Here is a 27,894-nt window from a genome sequence, read left to right as displayed (position 1 = left end):
TATTGCTAGCGTTATTCAAATACGGGTTTCTAAGTTCGAGCGCGCTGCGGAATGGAAATCGTACCGTCGTTGCTATACAATGAGTTATCACAGAAATCGTGGGTCATACATGAGAGTCGTGGATAATACGGGGGAGGGGTTGGTGAGGGCCATGTGCGAGATGCCGGGTGATGCGCGTAACAGAGTGGAGGCTGACTGCGCATATGATAGGACCAACGAAACCGAGGCTTAGCGTTAGTGTAGCGACTTTTTGTTGGGTGACGTCGCAAGGCCCAGGTTGAGCGCACCGTCCTGCTGAAAGTCCAAACTGCTGTACTTGTTGGTGGGCGATGGCGAGAGCGCACTGCTGATCGGGAAGCTGGCCGCGATGGCGGATATCTTCTCGTAGTCAAAGCGCATCATAATGTTTTCGCAGCTCTTGATGTGCGAGTGTTCCGTGTCGTGGTAGGTGGAACTGCGCAGCGTACCCGTGTACCGGCCAATCTGCACCGAGGTCGTCGGCGACAGTGCGGGCGGTTGGTTCGGATGGTACGGTGGCGAGTTCTCGGCCGACCGCGTGGTCCGGCCGGACGCAACGGGTGTGGCGGGTTTTAGCGACTCCAGGTAGGCTTTGGTGATGATCGGTGAGGAGGGCGATTTGTCGAACTTGACCAGCGGTCCGGTGTCCCGTTGCAGGTGCAGCGTGTACCGATCGTGCGATGTGCTTTTGAGCGTCGTCGGCCGTACGTTCGGTTCCGGCAGCTTGCGCGATGGTGACGCTAGCCGCGGCGTTATCGGAGGCGAGTGGCTGTAGTACGAAGCGTACGTGTACGTTTTGGGTGACTCGCGGTCGAGCGACTGATTGTCGGAAGAGTAGTCGCTGCTGTGGTCTTTGCGGGACCGGTTGCTCGCGCTCTTGTCCCCTTCGCGCTCTTTGTCCTTCCGCCGGCGGGGTGAGTACTCTTTGCGTTTCCGGGGCCGACTCGGCCTGTTGCACGACGTCGGGCGGCAGCGCGATTCGTGATGGGTGGTGGAGTAATCGTGTACCATCACGAGCGGTGGTTCCGCCGTACAGTTACCCGACTGTCTGGTAGGACTCGTGCCACCGCCGATGCTCGTGCCGTCCGCATGGTTGTCGAACTGCTTGAGCGACTTCTCCAGATTGTCGATCGTATCGTTAATCCGGTCCGACTGAATGTCCGACTCGTAGTCGCAGTACCCATCGATCGTTTTGATCGAATTCTCGATCGACGAAAGCGTGGCCAGCATGTTCGCGTTCGAGCGCTTCAAGTAGTCGATTGTCTTGATGGTCGTGATGTAGTCATCGCCCAGCTTGATCTTACCATCCTCAATGCTCTTGATGATTTCGTCCGTCTTGGAGCTTTTCACCTCGTCCGGTATCTTGATCGTGCGCAGGATTTCCTCCTTTACGTGCCGTATAATTACCGCCTCCTCAGGATCGCGCCCCGAGAAGTCCTCGCTCCGGATCGATTCGCACGATCGGCTGAGCATCCGCTCGGTGCTGTTTTCCGGCCTGAGCAGCTCGTCGATTTCGTGACGGCTTTTGCGCTTTTCCGCCGTACTTTCGGCGGACGCTTTAAACCGTGCCAGCTGCTCGTCCGTCTTCTTGATCAGCTCCTCCGTCTTCAGGCTGAGCGGTTTCAGGTCGGTGTGCTCGGTGTCGAGCTTAAAGCGCGTCGGTGATTTGCGTGCCAACAGGCGGGAAATTTGCTCCTCCGACTTCTTCAACACCTCCTCCGTTTTGCTTGACGCGACCGTGGACAGTGGGGCGGGGCTTAACGTTGTGGTTTCGCCCAGCTTCATATCGATCAGCGACAGGCGCTTCTCCAGCTTGTCTATCATCTTTTTGTCGTGCGTACGGAAGCGCGCTAGTTGTTCCTCCGTTTTCTTGATCAATTCCTCCGTTTTGGATGATACCGCCCTCGTATCGATGGCGTTAAAGCTTAAGTTTATTGGTGGCGGCACAGGACATTCGGGTTCTGGGTCCTTCACGTTCGTTACTGCGGGTTGCGGTGGAACCGTCGGTGAAGGTTCCTTCACCGGATCCCGAGCGGTTTCGATAACTTTCTCCTCTTCCGGCGTTATGATCTCCCGGAAGTTGTCCTTCCGAACGTAGTACGTTGGCTCTGGAGGTGCAAATCGTGCCAGCTGTTCTTCGGTGCGTTGTATCAGCAGGTCCGTTTTGGATTTGATGCTTTCGCCACCGGGCGGAACCGCCTCGGGCACCGTAAGATCACTGTCAAACTTCAACCGATAGGGAGAGAGCAGCGGTTTGTCCACTTCGGACGTTTCCAGCAGCTCATTTACGGTGTGGGAAATTTTAAGATCGAGAGATTCTTCGTCCAGATGCAGGCTCGGCAGCTGTTCGATTGTTTTGATGAGCATTTCCGTTTCGTCCTGTTTGATCAGCTGATCCGTCCGCTGTTCATCCTGTTCGCGCGTTTTGCGCACTATTCTACCGAGAATGAGCGAATTTTCCTTGATGATCTCCAGCATTTTATCGCTCTTCAGTGGGTTCGTATCGACCGTCACCAGTCCCTCCGATGCGGATCGTTTCGAGATGTCCTCCGGTGGCAGATCCTCCCCCTTGATCGGATCGTCCATCGAGAATGATTTCTCCTTCAGGAACTTAACCCGGTTGGCTAGATACCGTTCGATGTCCTCGGGACTTTCGTGCGCTTCTTCCTGCGGCGTGGGAGTGCTGAGTGCGTCGGCAATTTGATACTTTGGCTGTTTCGTTGGTTCCCGGTCAGCTAGCGAGGCTAGGTCTACGCTGGGTGGCAGCAGCGGGCTGTCGTGTTGCAGGGTGCTCTTCATCGGCAGCTCCAGCACAAACGACGATGACATCGACGAACGGTTCGAGACGTTGGTAAAGCTATAGTTGTCCAGCTTCGAGGTGGCATCACTCCTGTCCAGACCACTCTCGGCGGTGGTTACGAGCGATTCGCTTACCCGCCGCTCCTTGATCACGTTGAGATCGAGCTTGCTGGGCCGTTCGGCTGCATTGATACGCTCGAACAGCTCGTTCGTGACGCCCTCGTCGCTCACTTTGAACGGTTCCGGTTCGGGTTCGATGCGCGCCACCTCCACCATGGGCGTGGAGCTTTTGGTTGCATCCACCGTGACGGTATTGTCGGTTGGAATGTTTGCCAGATAGTCCGAGTAATCCATCAGCGAAGAGGGCGTCTTGAGTGGGCTGATCGTGGACATGCTGACGTACTTGCTGATGTCCGGTATGGGTGACAGTTGGCTAGTGCTGGTGATGGCGATCGAGAGCGACTTATCCTCTAGTTCAGGATGAAGCGGAGCGATGGGTGACAGTCGCTGGGGCGGCTCCAGCGCTCCATCCGAAACCGGACTCAGCAGGTCGCTAACTATCTGCAGGTCCACCTCGGACGTTTTGCTGAGCTCACCATCTTCGTCGTCTCCGTACGACGACGGTTCCTCCTTGATGTCGGTCAGCTCGCTGTCGCTCGGTACGATCACAACCAGTTTTTCTTCGTCAGGCACTTCCCGGATGATGGACTCGGGCGTGATTCGTCGCTTCATCGGTGACGCTTCCAGCGAGGAAGCGCTAAGCGGCTGATTGTCGTCATCGCACAGGGACGTGCTTGTGCTGGATTCTGCGTCCGACTCCTCACTGTAAGACGATGATTCGCTGCGCCGTTTCAACGCACCGGGGCGTGCACCGGACGAACCATCGCCACCGCTGCTCCCCGTCTCCGAAAGGTTGCTGATGGCCGACGATGCGCTAGCGGATTTTTTAAGCTTTGGAGAACCATCCGTCTTGGCAGCGTCGTCCCGCTGTTGCGATTGTGGCTTTTTTACCGCCTCCTTCGGGAGGTCCTTCCACTTGAGACTGTTGCGGCGTTGCTTCGTCTCGTCCATATCCTTCCAGTGCAGGGTTTCGACCGGTTTGGGTGACTTGGGACCGCCGGACTGTTTGCCGGATTGTTTGGAGGATTTCCCGGACCGGACCGGCGGTACGGCACCCTGCGGTGGTCCGAGCCGTTTGCCTTTGGCACTGAGCAGCGCATTTTTGCCGACGAGCAGCTGGTTCACCTGCAGCGTGCCACTGTTGGGGGACGGGTTGGCGGGTTGACGGGCGACGGCCGCCGTTAGGATGATATGTGCCTGTCGCTGTCGTTCGCGCAGCTTGTCGTACTGCTTCTTCAGCAGGGAGATATCCAGGTTCATCTTTTCCTTGCCCTCGGCTCGGGCAAAGTTGGGCGGGATGCCCAAGGATGCTCGCCGGCCGGACCGTAGACCCCACGCGGTCGCTGTTACGGCTAACCGTGAGTCTTCGTCCGATTCGCCCTCGTCGTCCGAGTAGAAAATCCTGCAAAGAAGTCAAATGAGTACTTTCGATCGACGCCGTACCGAGATAACAATATACTTCAGGTTGGACGTGTCCTTTAGCTGTGTAATACTGTTGAGGTGTTTTTCCCGCAGCTTCGGCAGGTCTGCTATTGGTCCAATATCAACCACGCGCTGTATCAGTGCGTTCGAGTCCACCAGACTTCCGTTGACAAGCTCCGACGAGAGGGCTCCCATTTTGCAGTAGAAGTCATCGGCCGTCTTGGTGGCGAGAATTTTACTGCAATACATGAGTGATCGTTAGCAGAGCCGGCGCATGGTTCGGCGACATGCTGTTTATACGTACCTTTCCAAAATTCCCCAAATAGCCAGTGCGGTCCGGAGCAGCACATCGCTTCCCTCGATCAGTATGAGATCCCAAACGCGCAGAACCAGCGGTATCGGCAGACAGGTGCAGAACAGCGTCAGAAACCATTGCATCGTGAACACATTCGTCAGCGGTGGCTCGAAGGCTCCCTCCGGGCCCTGCAGCTTCTGGAGGTGGCGCGCCAGCTTCGGGAGCCGTGTGCCGAGCAGATCGCGAAACACGGCCATATCGGCCTGTAAGCCACCGAGCGATCCGCAGAAGTAACCGGCCGGTAGCAAACCCTCGATCAGTAGTATCATCACCTTGATCGAGTCCGATTCACTCTTGTCCATGACCTGCAGGATGAGGGCACCGAGCATGTTGAAACCCTGACAGTAGCCCACCTCCGGGTTAAAGCGCGAGTAGCCGAGCAGTACACGCTTCAGCTTGCCCTGATTGATCGTCCCGGACGGACCGGAGCAAAGGCTCGACCCAGTCCGGTGAAGATCCTTCACGATCTGTATGCCCAGCTCCTCGTCATCTTCGTCCGACTGTTCGCTGAGACATTTGGCCGACTCTTCCTCCCAGTTGAGCGATCTCGTCTTTAGGTAGCGATCGGCCAGTGCCATCCAGAGCTGCAAAAGCGTGTGTTGGAAAATGCATCAGCGTAAGTGTCGAGGGTGTGTAACGGAGAGTTGGAAAGGGTGACTTACCTTTCGCCGAAATTCCGAAGGCATCCCGCCTGGTAGGCGGGCCACCATCTTCATCGCGTGCAGCCACTGGTTGAAGTCGGACTGCGTATCCGGGACGCCCATCTTTTTGCTGATGTTGTAGTCGGAGCTGGAGGCGGACGGGGGTGGTGGTGGAGGAGGTGGTGGCGGTGATAAAGCATTGAACCGCATTTCTTCCGATTCTGTAACGGGTTCAAACAGGGCGTTAAAGCTAGCTAGTAGATGGGTATTTCTTCTCAGACAAGCCGTCTAGATCCCCAATTCCACTGAGGTTGTGTCTAGGGTCGAGCGCCTGAATTTATGCAATCACAATTTTCAAAGCACTTGGGGACAGCTTACGAATTGTTGGTAGACAGAGTTTTGCTCTGGTTGTTGTTTTTGTCCGGGTCGGTCAACAACTCCCAAACTCCCCGAGCTGTCACCGGTTGACTGAAGGTTCAAGAATTCATTGCATACCATCAGGCGCGTGAACCCAAACGGCGAACCATCGTGTGTTGTAACGAACTTAAATCGGAAGGACATATTTGAACCTTCGTGCATAATGTGCTTGTAGGAATTAGGCAGTAAAATATTGAATTAATATTGTGTAGAATTGCATAAAAAATATTTCAAACAGACGTGCAAGAAAAAAGTAGTTTAGGATTAATCTAAAATTAATTTCGCGATAAATATTTCATCTATGGAAAGCCGATCAATATGGGAAACTTTTCTACAAAACGACGAAACAAAAAGCATGATAACATTCATGTCATAAGCAGCATAAAACGAATGGACCACCTTTAGCTACGTACTACTCTACGGCTGTACCATTTCGCACTCCCCACGGAATGGTGAAGCAAAGAATGGGAAAGTAAAAAGGAACAAACTTCTTTCTCTCTTTGCCTGCCCTGCCCCTCGTTAGGTTAGGTCTTCTGGGCGGATGTATCAAACCGTTTGCCTCTCAACAACCATAAGCACCTAATTTTTCAGCCGTCGGGCGAACGTAAATTGATCGTCAGCGCGCGTCTCCCGTCGTGGTCGGGTTTGGTTTATCTTGTCTTGCTCTGTGGGAAAATTAGTTTCCACGCGAAGATTACTTTGCTCTTGCCGGCTTTGAAGTATCCGCTGCAAGATGCGGGAATTATTTTTCCCGTGTTGCTGGCCCTAACCTTGCTGCTTCGTTATTGCACAGCTGCTTTAATCCGTGCTTATCCGTGTTTTCATAACGACGCTCGGAAACTATAATCGGTTCTGTAACGATCAAGTTAAAAAGGGGCAAGGAAAAAGCCACAAGCTTACGATAACTTCATATTTTAGATAAAACTATTGGTGCGATAAACAATTTTCCCTTCAGCAAATGGACGAAACAAACAAACAAAAATACGCCGCCGGATTAAGAGCTTCCAGGCAAATAACGGCACACGACGTCTCGATTGCTCGACGATGGATGATAATCGGATCGTTTTAGTCGGAAATCCGGCCGGAATCGCAGCGCGGCACAAGAGAGTAAACAAAAATACGGTTTATCGACGGGCCATGGCCCAAACGGCTGGAAGCTTTTCGCGATTTTTTCGCACACATTTTCCAAATATGCCTTCACCTGTTGCCGGTGTGCGCCTTTCAACCAGCTGAGTCGGCGGGTGATTTTATGCGCGAATGATGAAGAAATAAAATTTCCTTCAAATAACAAAAAAAAAAAAACCGAAGGGAATTAGTGTACAGCAACTGAAGGAAAGCGAAAATAACGACGGCAAAGTAAATAGCAAATAGCGTGGAAAATCTCGGAGCAGCAAAAGTCAAGCTACAAATTGAGATTAATGCTTGGCCCGTTAAGCTTCCGCTGGAAAGGACAAACTCATTAGCTTTTCGTGCCACAGCGGAAGGTCACAGGGGGGGGGGGGGGGAGGATGATAAGGTTCGAAAATGGACCATCATAAAAATAGCGATATCATGGCCGGGCGTCTAAAAGTGGCCCACGCCGTCAGCTGGACGCCAGACGGATAATTACGCTGTACACTTGCATCGCTTACCCGATTAGCGGGTGAGGTTATAGTAAAACGATGGACAATTTGTTATGTATTTCCTTTTTTTTTGCATTATCGGTTCTGAACTTGATTTTTCAGACCGTTACCACCCGGTTGCGGGGGGAGGGAGGGTGCAAATTGAATTTTCCCCCCCTCCACTGTTTTGTGTTTTGTCTACCGAACTGGAAGACCTTGAATGGAAGACCAACGCCAGCATACTAACCCCATCACCTACTCAGGGTGTAGTTTTGACAGGCCCCGAAAATATTCATTTCCATCCGATTAACTATTCATTTTCGGGGCTACCCCTTTTCCGGGGGTAGACCATCCTGTGGCCTGTCAATAATGGCGAACGAACGAAAATAGACTCTGGCACACCGGTGCTCGAGATAAGGGAATTGACGCATTCGAGTTTGGGGCATTCGGGAGGCAAAAGGATGCGTTCGATACGATACGTATCTCGACGAAAGTTGAACTGATAAAGAGCCCAGCTTATGGTGACGTTAGCGAAGATCTGGCACACCGAACATGGAAGCACGCGCTCGGCCACGTCTCCACTCGAAAGGTGGCGCTGTAGGAAGCAACTGGTTCATTTGTTGCACGTTATTCCTGCTACTATGGCCAGAGGAACCAAACAATAAAAAACCCACACACACACAGAGAGAAAGACAGGAACCACTGGAAAACCGACAAGCTACTTTTCCGGGTCTCTGGTTCCGACCCGGTCAAGCAGCGCCGTATACATTGTGCCGTAACGTTACGCCTTCCCACTCCGCCCAGCCATCCATCCACATGTTTTCTAATTTACTCGCCTTCAGTTCATGAAAGCAATCCAGCCCCGGCAGTGGGTAAAGGAAAATAACCTTGTCGGGGTGGGTGGATTTTTCTTTTTCACATGCGGATCAAACATAGAAACTTCATGTACGTTTGCGTTGTACGGAGGGGCATCGTCCATCCGGCGGGATGATGTTTTATTTATTTTTTTTGTTTCGTAAACTGCGCAAAAAGCGTATTGTTAAAAGGCTAGATTGTATGGGGGTCGGTTGCACTTCCGTTTGTCAGCAAAACAGGGGATGCTTTTATTGTGAAGCAAAAACTAAGAAAAAAAACACCACAAAAAAAGGTTCTATAAAAGCATCCGATGGAGCGCCTGGGGGTGTGAATTGTGGGATGAAAATCCTTCGCGAATGGAAGGGATAAAAAGCTGCACAACATCTGTTTTTTATTGGCTTGGTTGTAGGCTTTCTACGAAACGAATGATGTACATCGCATAGGGGCGGATTTTATGTTTCATTACATGCTTAAAAATGGTGTTAAAATTCTAGTTCGATCAGGGATATGAGCAGGAAAAGCACGATGAATAAATGACCTTAAACCATTCACTAAGTTTCCCTGGAATACTTTGAGCGTAACGCTTGGTTTTTCCTAGATAACCTTCTTATAGAGGTTCTTTGAGTTCTGGTAGCAAATATGGGTCCATTGCTGGATTCTGTTTAAATTCTTCTTCTCCCCACTTGCTAGTACCCTTGCCATTTGGTTTATACATTTTCAAACCCTTCGTTGTGTCGTTCAAGAAATCTTCGTACTGAATTGATGGGTCAGTTTGTAGAAGTAGGAATGGTACCATCCCGCCACATTCTAGTTCAACTTGAACACAATTCAGAAGTGGTTCTTACTTTGCCTTGTAAGTCTAAAACCTTGAAAGTTCAAAATTATAAGCGGAAAGGTGCCTAAACCAAGAAGGTTGAACTGTGCATTTGGTGGGACTTGAAGAAAATCATTCATTATGAGTCGCTTTGGTATGGACGGATATTAACTTTAGGTTAAACTAGTGTCCATTAGACCGTTTTAAGCTAGTATTTGACCAGAAATGAATAGAATTGATCAACAGAAGCCGTGTTGTGTTAATGCAGGTAAATCACGGCGTAGTTTTAATGCTTCCATCGTTTAATCCGGACCTTTTACCAAGCAATTGCCACCGGTTTCTTGCAGGTTTAAGGTTCTCAGGTTCATTGAGAATTTTGAGAAGTATAAGATTGAAGATATTCAAAATCGATTTCGCCAATTGTGATAGAGTTTTTTGTTTTCAAATTCAAATTCAAAAATTTCTAAACATAAACATCATGAAGTTACCTTTAAAATGACAATAAATGATTTAATATAAGGATGCATATTTCAATCAGATGAATAATCTATAAGATGTTTTATAAAGTCATGAATATAACGCAAATATATATATTTACATAATACTAATATTCAAAGTAGTGTAAATTTTTGGTTAGTGAAGCAAAAGCATTAAAAAGTTTACTATTTATCTATAAAGTGTTTAAAACAAACAATGCATAAAACTACTTTTCATAAAAGAAGCATTAACTCGTAACGGGCTATTGTCAACTGGGGTCAACTTTATCGGAGAATCCTCTCCTTCTCACGAACCAATAAGCGACGGTTTAATGAATTTTGCCTGATCGATGCTTTTATCATACATAATTGAAATGCATTTATGTACGAGTAACGATCACCTGCCGATCATAAAACGCACCGTCAATAAAAGAACACATGCTACCGAAACAATGGAACGTTTTTTTTGTTTTGAACCCGCTTATGAATCAATGAACACGTCGACTTCCGTCACGAATTCCGCCCCACTGCGTTGCCGCGTTCCATCCATCATCTGGCCAATGGTCACCGTGTGCTATTGATTCATAAAAACCGACTCATGCAATAAAGCACCGACCGAGGCGCTGGGTAAACCGGGAAAGCGCTAAGCGGGTAGTGGTAGTAACAAGCGAACGGTGTCCGGGGCCAACGATGAAGGTCGCAAGGCCGGGGCCGGGGACACCGGGAGCCCGTTGGGGCACGGTTGAACGTGGCAGTCCTTCGACACATCCGGTTTGGTTGGCCCCGTTTTTGGAATGTACCTTGATAGCAGCTGACGATCGGGCCAGTGCCGGAAGCGGTTGGGGTGGTGGTCGCGGTGTGGGTGTTGGTGGCGCTGCCGGCTGCTGAGGCGGAACCGCCGAGCACCGTACCGCCGACGGTGAGGTTCTTAATCGAGCTGAAGAGAAAACTCATGTCAAGAGGTTGCCGGACGTACTGGGGCGATCCGCAGTCGGTTTGGAAGACCTCGGTGCGGGACGAGCACTTGGCACTGGTGGTTTGGGGTGGTGGTGGTGGTGGTGTGACTCCGTGCGGTTGTTGCGTGGGAAAGACGATTGGTCCTTAGCTGTGGAGCACCATCATAAATCATGACGCTCGTAAATTCCATGCTACACCATCCAGTCGGAGGTGGCGGCCACGGGCAGTGGAATTTGCGCTAAAATCAAACACACACACACACACACGCACAAATGTATATACACGTCGTCTAGGTCAGCCGATGGTTTCTCGGACGCCGTGTTGCCGACCACTAGACCACTAGACACTCCCGTACGTGCCACTCGCAGCGGTAGCTAAAGTTCGTATTAAAAGGAACGAGGATGAGTATGAGGGGACGGTTAAGCCGCAGCAGACAGGATGATACGATGGAGGGGGGCCCGCCCCAGTTAAGTCATCTCCAAATTTGAGCTGGCTTTATCAGAAGTAATTTTGAGCCGTTGGCATTAAGCGCACGGGGCAGCAGGATCGATTTGTCGTAAAACGCATAGCGGCACACACAGACGCGCGCGCGCTGGATCGCTTTTCCGGCGGAAGGATGATGCTGCTGATGATGGCGATGATGATGAAGACGAGCGACATTCGTGGGTGAGGGGTGGATGTGCAATGGTGGGTGCACGATTGAAATGGGTATTCGGTAAAACGGTAATTTAATTTTCGTTTATGAGCAATCGATGCCACAATATGACGCGATAAATCTAGGACTATCTTGCGCCTGCTAGGGTAAGCTGTGGGAGGCAGCTCTCATAAAAACCGGTGTTACTCACGATAAAGTGTTTTCCGTTTTGGGTTGGGTAGTTATTGGTTTGGAGGAATGTGTAAGTATCCTTCCGTGGAGATAGTTACCTATCAGTGCGTTACGTACGTATTTGTTCGTGTAAATTGTTAATGCGAAACATCAATTGAATGATGGAGAAGTTTAAAACCCAGAAACCGGAACACAATTACAGTTTTGTTCAATAAGTGTTACGCTTAAAGGTGGTTATAAATCAGTTGTTAGGAAGCTTTTTGTTGAGATAACAGCTATCCTCGCTGTTTGTGCACATTTCATTCTTTGCCGGGTTAGAAGACGTCAATACATGAAGTACTGGGCGCCTCCAGCAATGCTAAGTGGATTGGAAAACTTTAAAAAATCGCCTAAGTAAAACAAATTGAAGGTGTCAAAGAAGGATGGGGTTTCGGTTTATATCGAAACTTAAAATATCCTAACATGAAAACCAAAATAAAATTTTAGTCATTCCGGGATGAAAATAAAGTAAACAACCAAATAAGTAAAGTGTGTCTGAAACAAAAGCTTCGAGACGAATTTTTTTATGCACACTTCAATCTGACATCGTTCAATGTTAAAAACCTCTAATCATTTTCTAATCATTCATCAATCATTCATACAAGTTTAGTGGCGTTTAAGGAAGACTTAAAAGCTTGAGAATTAGATAAACATTCTTTTGAGAGTATTATTTGATAATATGTTATACAACATTTGATACTAACTGCGGTTTTTATTTAAAAACATTAAAATTATGTTGTGTATGTTTCTGCTTGTTAAATTATGTCATCGTATCCGTATCCTTGTACTTTTATTTCATAATTTTGGAAAAGAAATTCGTAGCTTTATAAAATTTTATACATTGTATAAACTATGAAACTGTTCATCAATCTCATTAGACATACTCAGGCAGCTCTTTATCATCGTCACTGGAATTATTCTGCTCAAAAATGGCATTGTCCTCTGTGCCATGCATGACATTTGAGATGCCACACTTTTTGAAAGATTTGATGAGAACCTCTGTCTGTTCAACTAGTCCATGGCTAGATAACCCAGCTGCAGACCTCTTCGAGTGTTGGCTTTCTCACCTTGCTGGTTGGCGTCAGATTGCAGTGAGGATTTATTGATAAGGTTAGATTAAGGTGAGAATAAGGCGAAAATTTTGAATAGAAGTCTTGCTGGAACTCTCTCAAGTTGTCAGCAGGGATAGGAACTGATATATCTTCAAGAGCAGCCTTAAAAGGACCTTAAGCTTCTGAAATGCCTGACGGGCGATTACAAGACCGATACTGTACACCGACACACAGAAAAACTTTCGTCCATCTATAAAAGATCCCGTAAAAATCGCAAAAAATGGGCAAAAATTGGGGTAATTTACATGAATGCGCATCAGAAACGAAAACGGAACGATTTCTAGCAAAATGACATCAAAAATGGCGTTCCGAAAAGGAAGCGATCACATGGCACTGTATTAGCAAGTATTAATTTTCGAATTAATGTTTACTTAATTACAGTAAGGTCATTTAAATATCGCACCCTTTTGCGGGGGGAAAGAGTATTAAAAATTAAGCTGCTAGCCCAACGCGTTTAACGAACGCTTCCTTTCCCTTTCGATATGATCAAAGGGAAACCAGTGAAGGTAACCTTTCACCTTTTGAAATATTACATTTCACCAAAAATGTCCCTTTTTCCGATTGGTCTTTTTCGAAGGTTGAGGAACTCCATGGGGTAGAGTTTCTGTCCCGAGCCGGCATCATTTCTAGTGCTTCCTTTCACTGGCTCACTCCTACGCTCGTGTGTTGTACTTTGTAAGTTTTGGAGAAAAAAAAAATCCACCGAATCGCAAACATGTTATTTCAGTTGGTTAGTGTTTGGAGCGGTGTGTTTCCGTCACATAATGCCACGGCACTGTGTCCGATGTGGAGGAAAAGTTCGTCCGTCGGAGGAGTGCGTTAGCGACAACAGTAGCGTAGCAGTGGAGCTGCCCTTTACATTGCTACGAACGCAAAAGATGCCGGACGACGACGGTCTTATGATGGCCAGTACCCACCAGCGACTGCAAAAGACATCCTTCCGACGCACTGTTTGCGTAGGCATCGGCGTGTGCCCGTGGTTCCGTCGTTACTTTGCCTTTCTTTATCATAGTTACACCATCCGGTGGGATGCGTCGCATTCACACCCACACTGGCATAGCCGCGAGTGCAATGTACGTGTGCGGCGTGGTGGTGTGTGGCTTCCGAAAGGCCATTTTGATCATGATGGAAAACATAATTTCCCTCCAAGGACCCATTTCCCGCCTTCCCTGCTCTGCTTTCTTCGTCTCTCCTTCGCTGCTAGATAGGTGAGAGTTGGTATATTTTCATATTTATACCATAACCGAACAGAGCCGCACTGGTGACGAGTGCGCTAGACATTGGTTTTCAGCTCGTTACGTGCAATGTTAAAATTCCAAACCCACACGATTGATGGCACGCTTCCACGCCGGTATGTTTGTGCCGCATCAGCATGGGTTCATTGTAGTTTGATATTTTCGCTTGTTTCTGCAAGTGGCGTTTACACGCTTCTCGGCAATCCGATACAAGAAACCCGTGGTGGGCGTATTGGTTTGCGAAGAAGTACAAATGCAAAATGCGGCGACTCACATTTGATTGTTTCTTGGACGCAGAACACGTACGTTCGAGCGGCGAAGGGGACAAACGGTACGGTGAAATCTTGTGCTGTATGTGAGGAATTTTAATTTTTCGGTGTATTTAAACCAGCGTCTTTTACGGGATTGTTATGAAACAGCATTTGCGGTGAAAGTAACATTGCACCCCAATAGCAAAACATGATAACATGATAACATGATGGATTTTTTATGCAATTGATAATGTGAAGCTTTGCATCTTCGTTTATTTTTCATCCGATTTGTTTATGGAATAACAGGGAAACAGATTCAACAAAATGTTGAACTTGAAACCATCACTTAGCATGCAAATTTTAGGAAAATTCTTTCTCACTTCTCAAAGAAGATCTTATCTTTGATCAATATGGTTATTTCGTTCGATATGAATAGAAAAGTTTTATCTTCGATGCTTATTTTTATGGATTATTAAAATGAAAGTGGAATTTTCGAAGAATTCCCATACCTGGTCCCTTAACTCGTAGAATTTCCGCGACCATTCCACATGCAGGGTTCTCTCAAATTCCCGAAAATCCCAGTGAAAAAGACCGGCAAAGTATGCCATGCTCATGGCAAAGTGGCTTGTTAAACCCTGTAATATTCACTAATCACTGATGGAGGCGCCTGGTAGTTGACTATATTCAACTACTAAAAGAGGCTGACTCAAGTTGGTGGGAAGCAAAGATGCACTACCAAGTGTATAAAGTACAACAATATATTAATTTTAATTATACAGCCGTGATCATATATATCGAGGTATATAAACTATACAGCCATGTATCGAGGTGCACCAGTAAGGCAACTCAATGGTTGAGTTTCGATCAAAATTTATATCAGCAGGAAATTACTTATTCTTGTTTGCCAATGAGACGTCGTTGGCATCTTCATCTTTCATTATAAATGCTTGAAGTATAGTTGTTGTGGTTATTATTACATTTACAACCAATCGTCCGAATGGTCAACTATATTTTTGCCCATTTACATGGCGTTCACAGTAGCGAATCATTTAATACATAAATAGCTGTACCAGAAGTATGTACAAATTAATGGTATTTCTTCGTATCAGATTTCAGACGACCAGCCCACGCATCCGGCAATTAACCAATCTGTGCTTGAACTCGAGATCCGAAACAGACGTCATAGCGAAATGTTATGTTACGAAGGACATCTTGAAGCGAAACGAATGGATATTTTTGGGGGAAAATACGATTATGTGAAGGTTGCTTCTTGTGGAAAGCAACATCAGCGGTGCGAAGGTTTTTTCGAGGGAATGACAAGTTGACAAAATAACAAAAACGTGTAAAATGAATGTGAAGATAGGACTCCCGCAAGAAAGCGGATCGGAGCGAAGAGAATTGCCGTAGGTTGTGTGAACATTCATTTTCCAGAAACTTATTCCAAGAGGACTGTAAATTAAATGAGTTGTTACTGATCTGATATCATAACGCTTGATTAATGATTCGCAGCTCCTCTCCAACTCCGCCACGCGACTTCCTAACGGCTGCTGGAGACCCTATCAACGCTATTTCTCGTCAAACGGTTTCTTAAACGGTTACCGAGAGGTTAGGAGGGATGGTGGAAAATTACACTTGCCAAATATAGCAATTACTGTGCGCCTGCTTGTGCTTTGATCACGAATTCCAATCGAAAATCTCAGACTTAAATTTAAATAAACTCGCGACGAAGAGATTCCACAAATCTGTTTCTCCCCAATTGCTTCGAAGTGAGCCTCTGAAACTGAGCTGCGGAGCCAACTTGGGAATAAATGAATACATTGAAACAGTTGATTGTAAATTGCCTGCAATTGGGTGAGAGGTGTGTCTCTCCAGTTCGAAGGAAAATCGTTTTTCCTAAGCGTTTTTCATGGTGAATGTGTTTTAATCCTTCCAGCGTTCTCCATGGTAGGTCAAGTCTCCCAAAACAAATGCTTAAGAAACTGCGACAGGCCGGTCCGGTTGCGATTCGAACGACCATTAACCTTCCTGCACCGAGATGGCAGACAGCCTGGACACTTGTTATCTACCCCTACTTTGTGTCGGTGTTCACCCAAAGAATCAATAATTTGTTTTCGATTATCGTAGGTGGTTTCAATTTAGCTTTCTAATGGATCGCTTAATCATCGAATGCGCTCCATTAGACACATTTCGGGCGAAAGAATATGAAGGGCGTTAAAATTAATGTGCCCGTAAGTTTATCGCGTATGTTTGTATTACCCATGCAGCAACCATCACAACCATGCTCCCCGCACGGCAAAGCGCAAGAAGTCAAGCAAATTAACGTGGAAGCGAGCAGGGTGAGGTATTTTCATGTGGATGAATATTTAACGAGTGAAAAGGTCACGTTCGAGAGCGAAACCGTGCTTGACTGGATGGTTTGAACGGAATATCAACAGCTTCATCCAGAGTGAGGTACGGGGTTGGGGGGGTCGGTAAAAAAAAAGCTGTCGCTTCATTCCGCCCGAGAGAGCACAGTCGATTGGAAAATGTGACCGACAAAAAAAGTGGTAATTAAACATCCTTCTTGACGACAAGCGCGTCATGCCAATGGCTTATCGAGCATTGCATTCGCCTGTTTCGCCAGGAAACTTCCGGCAGGTCGGTGTAGCGACAGACCGTAGCTATGTTAATGCCACCGTCCTACTGCTCTTGGTGTCGGTAACCAACTGAATCAGGGGAATGAACGGGAAAGAGACAAAGAGATAGAGAGAGAGAAAGAGAGAGAGAGAGAGAGAGAGAGAGAGAGAGCAGTGGAAATGAAGCTTAGAAATAGCAAAGCGATCGTGGCCACTTTCCATCTCGGACGATTCAATGCTTTATCGAGCTTTGTCGCCGGTTCCGGTTTCCGGTGTGGATTTGCCGCTCTCCCGTATTGAAATTCTATTTCTGGCGAGAAAATTCCTCTCGCTATCTGTAATCGATGCGGTGCATTCAATTAAAACCGATACCACACTCATACAGGTGCAGCTGCCTCACGGTGATTGAAATTGAGCGGAAATCGTTGGTGCAGCGATGGAAAATGGGACACCTGGTAGAGTGGCATAAAGGATATTGCATTGGAAATTAGAATGCAAGGCAAGTGCGATGCTGCGGCAATGCACTGGAAAGGTGCAGAATTGCATGTAACGATGCCGTTGCTATCACTTATGGAGATGGGTTTGTTTATTTGTAGTGCTTAGAATTGTAGAGTTGTAAAGAGTAGTGTAACAAAATCAACTTTCTAGACAACCTAATTCATCCAGGATCCCAATTTATGAGAGGATAAATACACGATCTCGGGTCTTCAATTCAACGCTAAACATGAAAAATAAATCGCAAGATTATGATTAATTTAAAAGGATTAAATCCTTCTGCTATGAAGACCAATATGTTTGAAGTTGAAAGTGAACAATATGAAGATGTCACCTCACATAAATCCAAAAAAAAATCCCAGATAAGACCTCAGAAATATTTTATTAAACGACAAAACAAACAAAGACCTACACAATAAAAGTTTGAATCAAAAATTAAGTAAATCTCACTTGCCCAACCTCACCTGGTTAACGGACCATAAGGCGCACTGCAGTACGTGTCAACCCGTGCCCAGCCCATTTGCCGGCAGAAACAGACCAATGGTCGACAATTCGCGTACCGCTGTGGGTCAGTGCGGAAATGATGCAACCGGACACGTTCTCAATTTTACCGACGATGTCAATAAAAGCGAATGGACCCCGTTTTGCGGGCCGATCGAAATCAGGCCCGGGTCATGAGGGTCAGGCTCGCGCTCGACATCAAAAAGGTGCCGCACACTCACCCGACCCAAACAGAACACCTAATCCACTGCACCAGCGTGCAGTTTCGCAGGCTTTCCGTTTTCTCTTTTTGTGCTATCACGCTGGTGTGCGCGCTTTGACGCTTCCGCTTTTGACTTCGGATGGCATCCGTCTGGACCGTGTGTGCGGTCGGTGTGTGAGCATGGGGCGGAAAATAATTGCAGGCAGAACAAGCGGCGAGCGACAGTGTTCCGGTGTCCGGCCCCGAAGCGATGGTAGGGGACAATCCGGTGAATCATCTGGGTCGTCGTTTCGAAACGCCAATGGTAGACAATGAGGCAGACACATGGTATGCCATGTTGTCTGGGCTGCTGGCCGCAGGCTCACGGTGGCGGAAGCTCCCCGTTTTGCAGTGCTACTGTAGAGAGTATTGATTTTTTTGTTCCTCCTTGGTGATGTCGCACGTCTCGTGCTCGCTTGGCGTCCGGAACGGAAAGCAGCCTTTCGACTGCTCTCAAGATGCGGCACAAGTTATCCGAGGCTGTACATTATACCCAGCGGCTATTAGATTGAAAAATGCTTTGCTCGGCTCGTTTACAGGTAAGATAATGGCGGCAGCAGAACGATTCACTGAAGTGGACATTGTTGCCGGAATGGTTCGTTTGTCGCAAAATGTGCTCCTCTTTAGGAAGGGCGCCACTGTTATTAATTGCCGTGTGCTACACGATTATCCTTCTTGCTGGAAAAGCTCGCATGGAAAATTCACAGGTGTGGACCGTTACGGTGAACATCCAGAATAATGAGCTGCTGACGGCGAGTGGTGTTGTGTTTCAATTTTAACGTGAAAGATACCCAAGAAACTGGACACCTAAAATCCGATGCATAAGAGAGGAACATGCGAGAGGGTTCCTTCGGAGTAGGAACTAAAATTGAGGCGTAAATTTTCCAAAAGTGTATTGTAACATGTTGTGTTGTTTTGTATGAGATTCCGCCAGATTAAAGTCCCTTACCCAAACTAAGTATTGCATCGAGAGACGTGAGATCTCGCTTGCTAATATCGCTTAGGAGAGGATTCTTCATGATACCTGAAAGGCACCCCCTTGATAGTCGAGACCTTATCATATATTTTTTCCCATATGACTAATGGATGTAGTCGTTATCAGGGAACCGATACAAACCATTAAGAGATGATGAAAATTCTCTCGTCTTACGCTTATACAGGTTTGAATAGGATGAAATTAACTTCATCACATGCTATGTACTTTAGTCTATGAATGTATATGAAATAAAATTTAGAGATTGTACCATTGATGGATAATAATGTTTTAACTTTTACCGACTAGGCATTCTCATCGCTGACTTCTTGGACACAAAAAGGTTTGAGGAAACAGGCTTTCACGATAGGAGAATCAGATATGGTTGAGAATGACCATGCATTGACCTCAAGAGATGAATGTCACGGTAGAGTTGACAAAAATGTGTGGAAATGATAGACATCTAGGACAAGCTATTAACACTCCCAAGTGTTGTCTTATTCTTTGGAATTTCAGAACGTCAAGGTGACGCATTCATGGTAACATTATTCAATAAAAATTCAGATATCGTACAGACGAAAGCACCATTCACTGAATTCCTGACAAATAACGAATACCTGAGTTGCGATGAAGTAAAGGAACTCCTCTTTGACCAGGAGGTCTTTTAAATGATATTCAAAACATGTTGTCTAGCAAAGAGACGAGTATATCTCGATTGTTTTAAATAAAATAATTATTGAACTCTTTACTAACGTCGACCGTGAGTTCAGTGCATCGACGACGTTAAGACTCCAAGAGAGTCTAAAAAGCTATTCTGAAAGTGATCTTCAACTAGAGATCACAAGTCCTTCAGTTTAGCTTAACTTTATGGGTTTTAACTTAAAAAGAGGTCGATTAGGTAGGAAAAATTGTAGAATGTTAGAATAGTCATACCTTAATTAGAAAAAAATAGATCACAAAATTACAGAGCATGCAAATTGGATACCGTGGATCACAGAAGAAATCGATAAGCAATTGACATACTATGTTGCTCTTGTGATATCACACGGTGCACTATTTTTAGGGACATCATACGAGAGGAGTTTGGGGGTTTTAAGCGCCATCTTACGAAGAAGGATCTTGAATGGCTTTTAGATTTACAGATATGGATTCACTTCCCAATGGAAGCAATCAAATTCTTATTCCAAAACGAATAAGCACAAGCTCCATTGCAAGGAAATTCGGCCTTTGACATAAGACATTGAAAAGAGAAACCTTACATAAAAAAAAAACGAATGTTCCGAAATAAAGTGTAGTGCAATACAGACGACAAAGCACCTCTCGAAGACAGTGAAGACAGTGAAAATGTGCATGGAAATGGTGCGTGCGAGGTTTGCAAAATGATATTCCAGCGGGTGACAAAATACTACTACCATTCATAATCGTTGCTGGGTCGCCTTCGCTTCGTTACGTATTTACTGCTTGCAAACGGTTTTTGTTTTGTCGCGCCACGTCCACGATCTTTCCCCCAAAATGCGACCGATGAGGACGATGATGATGCTTGATGGAAATGATGAGCTTATCCGCAGCCGATGAAGATGAATGGTCGGCACGCGACGCGAATGTGCGGTGCAATGCAACAATCGGATGTGAACCTCCGGCTTCGCGCTGCTTATCGGTGACAGATGGAACGGACACGTAACACACCAGAATGGCTCATCGTCGCCAACCAACTTATCGCCGATAAAGAAACACCTCGTAAAAGGTAGGTTCTTCGCGTTTTTTGCACGGTGACGGTCGGCCGAAAGGGCGGAGGGGGAGACCGATGCAAGAGGTCGCCTTTCGTTGTACCGGAAACACTTTAGAATCACACACACACACACTCACACACATACGTACACAAGAACACCTTTTCTTTCTTTCTCGCTCTCTCGCATGACATCCGTTCTTATGCACCGTCCACCAAATCATAGTAGGTGGCGGTTACCACCATGCATCACGGGCTGGCAGAGCCACGCACGCACACGATGGCACCATTCTTTCGGAGTTGCACTGCACTGCCAACACCGGGGGCCAAGCTAACCCACTGCGAACTGGACGGAGGTATGCGTCTGCTGTGGGATGCACTACGCTATCAACCCATTTTGTGAGGGCGCTTTCCTTTTTCGCACACTACATCGGTTCATTTTCTTTTTTTCGAACCACCGCGTTTGGGCCAGCTGCCTTCACACATCCCTATGGCAATGGGCTCATCACAGACAAAGGCAGCGTATTTTAAGCCAACTTCAGCTTCGTTCCCGTGGTGTGCGCCGTACTTAAAATCTACTATTCCGCAGTATTATCGCACCGAATTGCACGGAGGCAGTGAATGGAAAAAGGCTGACGACCACACATACACCCAAACAGCACATTTGACAACACACCGCGCTGGTGGTAGAACGCGTTTTTTTTCTAGCCGTTCGGGAAGCGCTTTTGGCCGAGAGAACGAGCGAGCCAAAGAGCGAAAGTGTTCTGTTTATCACCAACACAGCCACGAGCGCAGCGAACAATGCTTGCCGTTTGCGTACGGCAGAATGCACAGCAGTGGCCTGCTACGATACTACGACGGGCTGAAAGTGACCACGTTGCTCGCTAATGGAGACGCCCGTCGGGTGGTACGCGATGGTTTTTGTGGAGTTGTGGCCCACGGCGTCCTAAAACCCCTTCGGAAACACGTACTTCGTGGTAGGACAGCACTTTTCTCCCACCGTCAAATGTTCCCACAGTGGGTGGATGATGGGTGGGGATGTTTTTTTTTATTTTCCTGGCACAAATTTTCCGTATCTGACGCGGCTGTGGAAGGAAATTCGTAGTCACGGTGCACAACGCGTTCGTAGTTGTTGTAATAGTGGGTTGGAACTTTAAGGCAGGAGTTCCCACACCGTACACCTGGAGTTGTGCTATCTGCGAGGCGAATCGATCGATAAAACGATTGCTTGTAAAGTTAATGTTCGATTTAAGCAATTCACCAACACTAAATTGTTTCGTTCGGTTTGGCAATTGTACAACACGCTTTACTACGTTCAATTCCGTTCTTAGTTTGCTGGCAAACTTCACAAACGAAGTCAGAGAGGAACCACACAGTGTTGGGGCTAGTTATGTAGCAGTGGAACGACGGCAAAATGTTCTCTTCCCAGTTTCCGTCCGTGGTACGTGACGAAACTGCTTTCAACCATGGCTGGCCAGGGCTGCTCTTCGTCTAATTGAACACAGTTTGCTACACGCTTTTTTCTCACAATTCCTCCGAAACGGAACACCTTTTTCGGGGCTGGGGATACACTTTCAACAAACGAATCATTAAGCAACACACTCGATGCATCTGCGCGACTAAAGAAAAGACACTGAAAAGGTACTGGTAGGCCCGAGCAAGTAGGCCCTGTGTCGTTGTGTGCGTGGTCTTCTCACGCCTTGTGCGAGTGGGTGAGTGATGAGCAATTTGTCTCACCCACAGTGCTGTCCATTGGAACACACCAACGTGACACGCGCCGCTCGGTATCATATGTTTGCGCTCGTGTGCCCATGGAGGGAATCGGGTTTGGGGGTTTTTTGTTGCCTACGGTAAACCCGACCAACTCGGCTCGGCATGCATGTGACAGGATCATGCGCACTGTCCCGCTCGGTGAGCAATAGTTTGTACGGGAATTGATAAGCGTTGGACGTGCAGATGTGTGGGTTGCCGTGATAAGTTTCATACTCGTGGCGGTGTGTTGGTGAGAGCGCAATTTGACAGCTTGTCATATGGTTGCCGTATAGTATCCATCAACGGGTCAGGACAGAAAGGGACCCCGTAAATCGTTTGTCCGGCCTTGTTTCACCTGCAAAGCGTGGAAAATGTGTCACGAAGAGATTGAAAAAAGGTGTGAGGTTTGCCCTTACGACACAAAGGGAGAAAAAGGCTAATTCGAACAGGGTGTCTCGGATATATTGTATTAAGAAATATGAACGGTCCTTAATAGTAGTCGCCTCAATGTAATTTAATTGCAGAGTCCATCAACATGTGAAGAAGACTCAATATTTTGAGTTGTTTTTAATAAAGTTTTGTTTGATTTTACTGAAAAATCTAGAGCAAAAATTATGATTTTGACATATTTTCCTTCAGATTTTTTTATCATCATTTTTAATTACAAAACGTTTCTAGAAGATTCACGAAGTTGCCAAACCCCATTCTCCTATCCCCCTCCTACTACCCCATCGCGCACGGAAACTTTCACGAATATCGGCACGTAATAATGCCGTTGCCATTGCAACGGCAGCCCCACTTGTTATTGTTTTATCAAACCTCAGTAAACATAGGGCGGTTGTACGGATACGAAGCGGCACCAGTGTGTAGTTTTGTCAACAACTTCATGCCCGCAACGCGTATAAAAAGCGAACGCTGCTGCCCGTTGTCCCGGTTTAGTTAATTACTCATTTTCGGTGTTGTACAACGGTGAGGTTCGCCTGAAAGTGGTGCTGAATGTGGTGGGAAATGGACGGTGAAAACCAAAAGATTAGCGAGCAGGCGCTCAATACGGCGGATATCTACAAGGGACTTTCCCTGCCGAAACGTATCGATAGTCCTTGTAAGTTGCAACAGAAATAGCTTCCGTTTAAGCGTTTAATTGCTGTAGGAATAATGCATCTGATTTGTTTTTTTTCGAGTTGCAGATCAATTCACTGGATATGGGTCGCAACAGGAAGGACGGAATCCCATATATCGTACCTCAAACGCTGACTACGGCTACTATCCACCATGCCCTCATACCGTGCCGCACAAGTAAGCAAACACCCTATCGTTTAAAGCAAGCTAGAGTGTATCAAATACGTTTTTCTTTAAGATACTTCCCAAAATCACACAAATTCACGGGCCATCTCTACCAGTGTGGCATGTTTCGAAACTACTCGCTCAATACCGCCGTGGATCGTCCGTATTGCAAATTTAACGAATAATCTCTATCGCTATTCGCTAAAGTTAAATACATTTTGCTTATTATCACTTTTTGTAAAATTTACCCATTTCAAGTTCCACGAGCATAGAATGTGTGGAAATTAGGTTCGGAAAATTCAACTTCAACTGATTCCGTCTTTAATTACGCTTCGAAAATATTGGACCAATGTGTTGAAGGCTAAAGAATTGGGCACGTTAATAAATTTGTCACCGTTTCACGAGAATAATTTCTATGTGTTAGGCTTTGCTCGGACAATCATCCGAAAATCTATCGGTGTATACCATCCTATTCTGTTACGAGTGGATATCGGACAATGCAACTCTAGATTTTCCAGTTTTTTGTTTGAAAACAGAGGGCTTTTCGCGATGCATTCAATACTTTGATTTGCGAGAATTCCTGTTAAGTACTGCTTAGGTAATTAGCAATGGGAGAACTAGCTAACCAGTGGATATTGTGAAGATTTCCGTAATACTTGAAGGTGGAGTCAAGCGGTTCTTCCAACAAAATTTAGCATAACTCAGAGCAGGGTCCTTTATTTCTCTTATCTGTACCTTGGAAACCGGAATTGTTTGTTGAAGGCTTGTGTTGGTTTAAGCCGCCATCCATTCATCTTAAGTTAAATAACACATCTTCAATAACCATCATTGACGAAGATTATTTCTCCTGAATTGAGTGTCCTACACATACTGGGACTGAGACTGAGATAAACTCAACTAACTCCTTGAAAATCGCTACCATTGTTCTAATCCTTATCTTAGACACTAATGTAAAATAAAAGATAGAGATTGAAAGCATTTAAGTATTGAATGGATGAATTCCACAGAAAATGTATCCAAAAATCCCGTTTAAATTAAACAATTTGAAGCCTCTGTACCAAAGTTTGAAACATACGCAATAAGCGCCATCTATATGTCAGCTGCGAAAGCTTCTTTCTGTCTCTGCTTGCAAGCTTGCATGCGCTCAAACCTGAATTTAAATTACTTAAAAAACAATAAAATTAAAGTTACATTTCATAGACAAAAAACAGCAACACAATGAAACACATTTCAGACGTGAATGTGTTGGTCATCGTGAACGTACGTACCAATCAAACACACCGAACAGTTTGCACATGTTTTGTTTCCTTTATTTTCGTAACTTCCATTTCGGTATTTGCTTGGTTTTTTTGTGTGTTTTAGCTATTAATAATTAATTTACTTTCATTGTTGTTACGGTTAATCCTTGCCTAAACGACTATGCATCGTGTCACCCCTTTTCGATGCAGAGGGGAGTTATAGGGTTTACGGAGGGGCGGGTGGTTTGTGTTGCGTTGAATGAACAGTGAATTATGCTATTGTGGTTTGTGTGTGAGTGGTTTTTAATATATTTTTTCTCCCCAGTACGGTGGTGGTATCACTAATAACGTAATTAACATTGATTCTGTAGCTAATAGTAAGTCATATCTGCACTAGAAACATTTGCATCTACATAAGTCTCATATTTTTTTGTTTGCCATTTGGTTGGTTGGTTGGTGGCGCGGTGCTGTCGGATGTGTCGGTTTGTTTATGTTTGTGTGCTTTCCCTCACTCCACTGTATATTGTTGTATAGAATAATAAGTTTATGTTCGACCCCGAATTCGTCCCTTTTTGCTTGATCGCGTTAAGTTAAAAAGGAAATGTTTGCTTATACACGCACAGATTAGCTGGTTTGTTGGTTTGGTTAGTACGAGCACACGTCGACCATGCTGCCCCGGGTTAAATATGTTTGTATCGTGCTCAACAGTAACATTTTCATTTAAGTACATTCGCCCAACCAGTTTGTTGCGGGTAACACAGAGACACTGGTGAAGTGAAGCAACTCAGTAGACTCGGCGAAATGATCAATATGGCGATACGAATTGTGCGATCAGCACGGAAAACACAATGCATTGTTTTGTCACCATAGCTGCGTAGTAGCTGCAAACACGCACACATACACACACATCCATAGAGTAAGATGATAGTACACACGACACGAATAGCGCGTCGATTCGTTAATACCAACAAATTGTAACACCTGCTCATATTTGCTTTCTTGTTTTCATTTCATTTCGTTGTCTATTTGCAATAATTCTAACACACGCACGGCTGCTCCTTCGGCGCGCTTGGGTTGCGGTTGCATTTTCTCTGCCGGTCCGAGAGCGTCGAGAGGTCAAGGGGTGATGATTTACTGGTTTAACGATTGAAACAACAACACTATTACATTGATATTTCATTTGACATGACTTCGCTTACCCTACTGTACCTAATACGATAATATCGTCGAAACTGTTCATACTCTGTCCCGTGTTCTGTTCCGCGTTTCAACTTGGATAAGTTTATATGTTTACGTAAATGCATGTTGTGTTTGGTTGTTGTTGACGGGAGGTTTAAATTAGCTTGTGTAAACGTAACAAACTAACTATTATCTTATTTGCTTTAGCATATATAATTCTAAACTGAATTTAATACTTTCAGGAATCGATCAAGCTCTTCTCGTTGATTTGAGGACGCGAAATCTCTTACAATTAACAATGATTAAAGTCGCAACGGAAACATACAAACATCATCTTGCACGTATGGGAAAGTTGAATAATTCTTACATTGTTTTGGATTAATTATCAATTGGGCAGCAATCATATTGTTTGTTTGAACGATTACGTTTGTAGATTAATGCGCGTAATGATTAAATAGCACTTTATCTTTTCCTTTTTACCTTGTCCGTATATGTGTGTGTGTGTTGTCATTCGCATTCGATCAGTCCTCGCTGGGGAGTCACTGGCCATTTGTCCATCTCACTTTCTCTTTCTCCCCTCGCTCGCTCTCTCTATTATCTCTCTATTGTAGAATTCTGTAAATATCAACTAGTCATATCTTAATAATATATTGTCTTCATATGATATATGTAATGTACTGGTGATCATCTGCTGCCGATCGGTAACCCCGCACTCCGCCATTTTGTCCCTTCGCATGGATTGTGCCGCTAGGGGGAGCCACTGTTCATGTGTTCACGAGAGAAAAGGGGGCTCTTTTCGTCTGCTGCAAGCAGGGGGGGGGTTTTAAACGGGGAGAGCATTTAAATAGTAATTATTATTAATCTAACAACATTCATTTCATTCAAACGCGGGATATTAGGAGTATAGATGGTTTGGGCTTTTCCAATACATGTTTGCCAGGGGTTATTATCCATTTCTTGTTTGATATTTCATGTACTATTTTACGTCTTTTTTTTCGCTTTCATCTGCTTGCGTGAGTTGTGTTTACACCGTATTGCAATAGAACTTTTGAGAAGAGTTTTTCTTTTGTTGTTGTCATGGTAACACACACACACTAGCCCAATAGCAATGGAGCCTGATTAGGGTAAATTTAAATGCTGCCCTGTGAGTCACTGTTTGTTTTTTTTTTTAAATGCAAACTAACAAACAGAAGCGAAAGTGTTGTGAACCGGAAATGAGCCTCTCTCTACCGTGTGCGCGAGTGTGCCGGCTACTAGCGATAATGCCAATTCGAACGTCTAATCAAATCTGCTGGGGTGCAACTGATGAGCGTGTGTGCATACATCCACCGCAAATGCCTACTAGGCGTGTGGTGTGCTCTCTATTATTGCTCATTTGCCGGCTACAAAACTAATACCGGTCTAATCAGTCGTAGTAGTGCGTTACAGAAGGAGCAAGCGCGCAACGGAACGGAAAGTTCGAGAAAGCGCACTCTAGCGGCTAATGTTGCTAGCTGTGGTGCGACGCAAAGAGAGGATAAGCAGAAGTATGATATGCATATGTATGGGCAATGATAGCAGGAAAACTGTAGCGTAATACTTTTGCGGTCGTTAATTGATTGCTTACACTCTAGCTCTAGCCCTCTCTCTGTCTCTCGTTCTCGGCCTCTTCCTGTCGATCTGGGTAATGCGTCGGTGGTTGATAGATGGATACAGTGTGATACATGCGTAACACCATTAACACATCGGCGAATAAAGCTGGATCTTGATTCTGATTCCTTCCGGTTCTCATCTTTTTGTGCGACATTAATCAATATTGATAGCATGTGATAGGGAGGGTTTGTGTTTTTCTTCGGAACTTGAACGTTACCTTCCCTATCCTTCCGATTTTAGAGCATCTTAGAATCTTAGTGAATATCGCTTATAGAGTTTAAACTGTACTGCCTTTTACTGTCCGTTCTGTTCTGCCGCAC

General features: G+C 45.8%; 2 protein-coding genes across 2 annotated transcripts; one reads left to right on the top strand and one right to left on the bottom strand.

Annotated features, from left to right (window-relative positions):
* Positions 1–234: 234 nt before the first annotated feature.
* On the bottom strand, positions 235–10,472 carry LOC128708583 (uncharacterized). Its single transcript, XM_053803561.1, has 5 exons — positions 10,319–10,472; positions 5,377–5,576; positions 4,664–5,298; positions 4,397–4,597; positions 235–4,339 (listed from the first exon to the last, which is right to left on the bottom strand). The coding sequence occupies exons 1-5, from the start codon at positions 10,470–10,472 to the stop codon at positions 235–237; spliced, it is 5,295 nt and encodes a 1,764-aa protein (XP_053659536.1).
* A 12,765-nt stretch (positions 10,473–23,237) lies between these two features.
* LOC128708219 (piercer of microtubule wall 1 protein) lies at positions 23,238–23,710 on the top strand. Its single transcript, XM_053803178.1, has 3 exons — positions 23,238–23,343; positions 23,429–23,537; positions 23,599–23,710. Exons 1-3 carry the CDS (start codon positions 23,238–23,240, stop codon positions 23,708–23,710), a joined length of 327 nt encoding a protein of 108 aa, XP_053659153.1.
* The last annotated feature ends 4,184 nt before the right edge of the window (positions 23,711–27,894 follow it).

Source organism: Anopheles marshallii, chromosome 2 (assembly GCF_943734725.1).
Source record: "Anopheles marshallii chromosome 2, idAnoMarsDA_429_01, whole genome shotgun sequence".
In the NCBI taxonomy this organism is placed as follows: domain Eukaryota; kingdom Metazoa; phylum Arthropoda; class Insecta; order Diptera; family Culicidae; genus Anopheles; species Anopheles marshallii.
Note: the sequence above shows the minus strand (reverse complement) of the source record. Positions and strands in the feature narration are given on the sequence as shown.